General features: G+C 41.8%; 1 protein-coding gene across 1 annotated transcript in view; it reads right to left on the minus strand.

The window, feature by feature from the left end:
- The window catches only part of Tex55 (testis expressed 55), a 12,080-nt gene extending 10,693 nt beyond the window's left edge, over window positions 1–1,387 (minus strand). The window contains exon 1 of the mRNA XM_021210103.1: window positions 499–1,387. Coding sequence (XP_021065762.1) covers window positions 499–1,383 — 885 coding nt within the window. The 5' untranslated portion in view covers window positions 1,384–1,387. The remainder of the gene's footprint in view (window positions 1–498) is intronic.
- Window positions 1,388–4,377: the final 2,990 nt, after the last annotated feature.

Raw genomic sequence — 4,377 nt, forward strand, 5'->3', positions numbered from 1 at the left:
AATGGTTACACTAGTGAAGAAACCACTAACTGCCTACAGACCCTCAGGGCCTGTTCTTTGACTCAACTCATCCTTAAGCACTATAAAGCACTTCAAAACTTGGAGGAAGGATATCTCCAGTTTTTCTACTTTAAATACTTTCTCTCACTGAGAAAGTGGGGTGGAGGGAGGATTTCTAGTTACCTTCAGATTCCCTTGCTATGGTAGAACCCCAGGGTGGGAAGTGATTTAGTGGTACAGAGTTAGTAGTAGAACCGGAAACATTGGTTTCCTAAATCCTGGTTCACTGATCCTTCCTGAGTGGCCTGAGGACAATTAGGAGGCAACACATCTCTTTTGTGCTACGTCCTTCCTGAGACCTGCTGGTTGCATGTGTTCATTATATGGGTTTATTTCTCATCTCTGCCCTAGCATGAATCTTTCTATTGGGTAATCTCATTCTCAGCCTCCCGGGTCCTATCCTGCTTTCTAACCTCCCAGCACATCCCTTTGACCTACGGAAGAGTATTCTGTGGTTTGAAGTTTTTCTGGACTGGATAAATAGTACACTTTAGTTGTGATGGAGGGAAGTTTTTCATGGGAGGTGTCGGTAGTTAATTCAGTATCTTGTGTGTTGTAGGCTTGGAGAGTGGTGGCACTTTCTGTTTCCTCTGTAGTTGAAACTTTGGATGGGAGCTCTGCTTCACTATCTTCAAATGTGCAAGGCTGTACTCTCTGGTCAGCTTCTCTGTTGTCGTGGGTATCAGTGAGTGATCGGCTCTCAATGTGGGCAAGTGTTTTGTAGTACGAGCGGTAGCCAGCCTGTTTTTCTGTTGTGTGTCTAACTTGGGCATAGTCCTTTTCTATATCCTCAGTAAGCCTGTATTGATCACTAGAGTCTTCAGTCCAGTAACCACGTTGGTTGTATTCTTGTTGTTGACTCCTTCCTGATAAATAGTTAGCACTGGCTGATGGAATCAAGTCATCAAGCTCCAAAGTTTCAGTCTGCTCAGACGGCAAAGATCCTTGACCATCTGTCTTCCCGGAGGCTTTCCTCTCTGAGAGGCTGGGGAGTTGTGGATTTGGTGGCTGTGAAGTTCTCCTCTCAGAGAGTCTGCGCTCCGCCTGCAGAGATGCTCTCCTCTCTGCATGGCCAGGCAATCTGTGCTCGGTTGACTGAGGAGATCTTTGTTCTGCCTCTTCAGAAGTTCTTCGGCCAGTCTGTCTAGAACCTGCGTTGGCTTGGCCGGATACCTTGTCACCAGTTGGCTCAGATGATCCAACCCCAGCATGTTCAGAACCTCTGTGAAGGGCCTGGCCTGCTCCTTCTATGTTGTTCTTCTCGTTATTTGGGATTTGGGTTGTGTTTTCATGGTTCAAGGATTCATCTGGAGGCTCATCCATTTTCTGCTGCACCTCTGAGTGGCCTTAGTTGCCTGGCACTGTGGGTGGGGCCCGGGCTGGGTTGTCTAGGCAACCTTCCGTGACATTGTGATTCTGTTGGTTTTTGTTGCACCTCTGCTGTGGCAGCCCAAAGTAGGTGGATGAATCTGACTGATGACTTGGCAACAATCACTCTCCCAAAGGAAGACTGCCCATGGACAAGCAAGGACAAGCAAGAGCTAGGACACTGTCTCCCGACAAGAGGTGAATCTCATAGGCAGGCCATCTGGATTCTCCATCACAGCCTAGCAATGAGGCCTCGTGGTTTTCACTGGTGCCTAGAGATGTTCTTCTCTTTGCATTGTTCTCTTTTTATTTGTTTTTGTCTTGTTTTCCAGGAAGGTTCAAGCAGGGGGGAGGGGGCTAAGCTCTCTCAGAAACCATTCTTTTAAGTTCCTCACCAATTACATGAGTGTCTCACACCTGAGAGAGTAGGCTACTATTGTCATTAAATTAAATTCTCACTGCTTTAGGGTCGGACTTTGCCTTGTTACTGTCGTGCTGTGTGGCATGTGAGGCCTTTCTTGCTGAGTAAGATGGATGATCTATGGCTGAAGTAACAGAAAGATCCAATGAGAACAGGTTCTACAGCCATCCTGTCTAGTGGTCTCACGGCAGGACAGTGTTAGGGAGAGAAGGCCAAACCAAGTTCCACTGTGTGGGCACATAGAATAGAGTCTGACAAGCAGAGAAGTTGCACTTGTTAGTGGTGGTCAGTGGCCAGCAGGTTTTAAGGTTTTCACCCCTCCTCTGAAGTTAACCTTAAATAATGCACGTGTGAGGTCAGGCAATCTATTACCATAAGTTTAATTGCATTTAACAATTAGAGAAGAGATTTAAAGTTTAAAGGTCAATCGTTGGGGGTCAGTCTGTGGAGGGAGCGAGCCAGCTCCATATACTCAGGATCAGAGAGGGAACTTGAGGGACCCTGAGATGAAGCCATGTATGAACAACTGCCTAAAACAGAGAAGTGGCCCCCTATAGTGTTCACTGAATGAAAATTTATAAATGGTCTGCCATATTTATTTAAGGCCCATATGATAGAAATGGATGCCATGTTTAGCATAGATAGGTGATAACTTGCATCTTCTAAAAGGTACTCTGTGTCTCTGCTTTTCCATTTAAATATATCCATCATAGCAAAAGGACCGTAAATAAAGCATTTCTTCAATATTAAAGATATACCTTTCATCAATACATCCCTATATATGTCATTATATCTATAGGTGCGTGTGCATCATACAATATGATTGTTAATTTGATATCTTTCTTTTGTAGTGCAGGTATTTGTAGCCAGAGATCTTTCTTTGCTGCTGTTCTTACCACATCCTATCGCTTTTTTGTGTGTTGTGTTCTGTTTTTAACCCATCTCAAAGCTCTTTCTCATGTTCCCTTAGGAATTCTGCATTGCCAAAGTGTCTAGAAATGTTCATGAGTTTTCGAGTTTTCTTGATTAATCCCTGGCTTCACCCTTAGGTGTTCTGAGAGGAGTCTTTGCATGCCACGATCTTTTCTAATGTGCAGAGGCTTGCTACCGTACTGTGGTCTAAGGACATGGGCCAGGAGTAGAGTCTGTGTCTGCTCTTGTTGGTAGAATGGTTTTCCTGAGCTAGGCGTTTCTTTCCTTATGTTGTTTGTGACCTGTAGTTTCTTGTTGGCTAGTCTAGTCTATCCGTTATTGAAAGAAAGATATTGAAATCCCCAACTGCGTTGGTAAAGTTACCTTCTCCTCCTTCACATCTGTTAGATTATTTCATGTTTTGAAGCCAACAAAACTCCATAAAACAAATAACATATGATTTACTATTCCTCTATCTTTGTATTTAGCTCACAGTCTTATCAGTGTGTAAAATACTTGTCTATTATAATAGTTTATGACCTAAGCTTTGTTTTACTTTGTCTGATGTTAACATAGCAAGCAAGCTCTCTTTGCTTACAGTTTGTATGCTGTGTCTTTTCAGACCCCTTCTCTTAAAACACTTTGCAGTATTAGAACTAAGAAGAGTCTCTGGTAGACAGAATACAATTGGATCAGTTTTTTTGAAGTGTATTCTGATGAACTTTCTTTCACTGGAAGAGTTTAGTCCATTTTATGTTTAAATTGGTCATGGGTGAGGAGTATGGACTGTCATATCCTTAAGTGCTTTGTTACTGTTGATTCTTTTGGTGTGTTACCATATTAATACCCTATTTTGTTCCTTTTGTGACTCTAATTTTTCTTATGGGTGGTTACCAGGGATTACAATGAAATCTTAAACTCATACCACCTGTGCACTGCTGTACAGTTATTAATATGCATGTGTTGAATCACTCCTCATCCCTGGAATGAAATCAAGTAGGCTATAATCCACCATCATTTTACTGTGGTCTTGAGATGTACAAGGATGCTTTGGAGAATATTTTGTTGTAATTCATCAGGGAAATTGGCTTAATGGTTGTTTTTCATTTCATTGAATCCTTTCCTTATTTGGGTACTAGGACAGTACCCAAATGTAGTAAATGTAAATGTAGTGTGGAAATTTTCATTCCCTTTTTAACAGAACACTTTGAGAAGAATTTGTGTTAACACTTTCTTGTTTATCAATATATTTTAATTGAAAACAATTTTATACAATATATTCTGATTACAGTTTCTCCTTCTCCAATTCCCCATAGATCTTCCCCACTAGCCCAACTCTACACTTTAGAAAACAAATACCCCCCCCAAATAAAACAGAATTTAAACAAACAAACAAACAAAGAAAAAGGCACAAGAAACATATCATAAAAGCACAAAACTGGAAACTGTCCCATACAAGCAAAAGACCAATAAGACAGAGTATGTCCAAACGAAGCAATATGAGATGAGATGAGATGAGAAAGAGAGAGAGAGAGAGAGAGAGAGAGAGAGAGAGAGAGAGAGAGACTACAACAATATTATTGAGTTTGTTTTGTGTGGGCCATCTACTGCTGGAC

Source organism: Mus pahari, chromosome 12 (assembly GCF_900095145.1).
Source record: "Mus pahari chromosome 12, PAHARI_EIJ_v1.1, whole genome shotgun sequence".
NCBI lineage: Eukaryota > Metazoa > Chordata > Mammalia > Rodentia > Muridae > Mus > Mus pahari.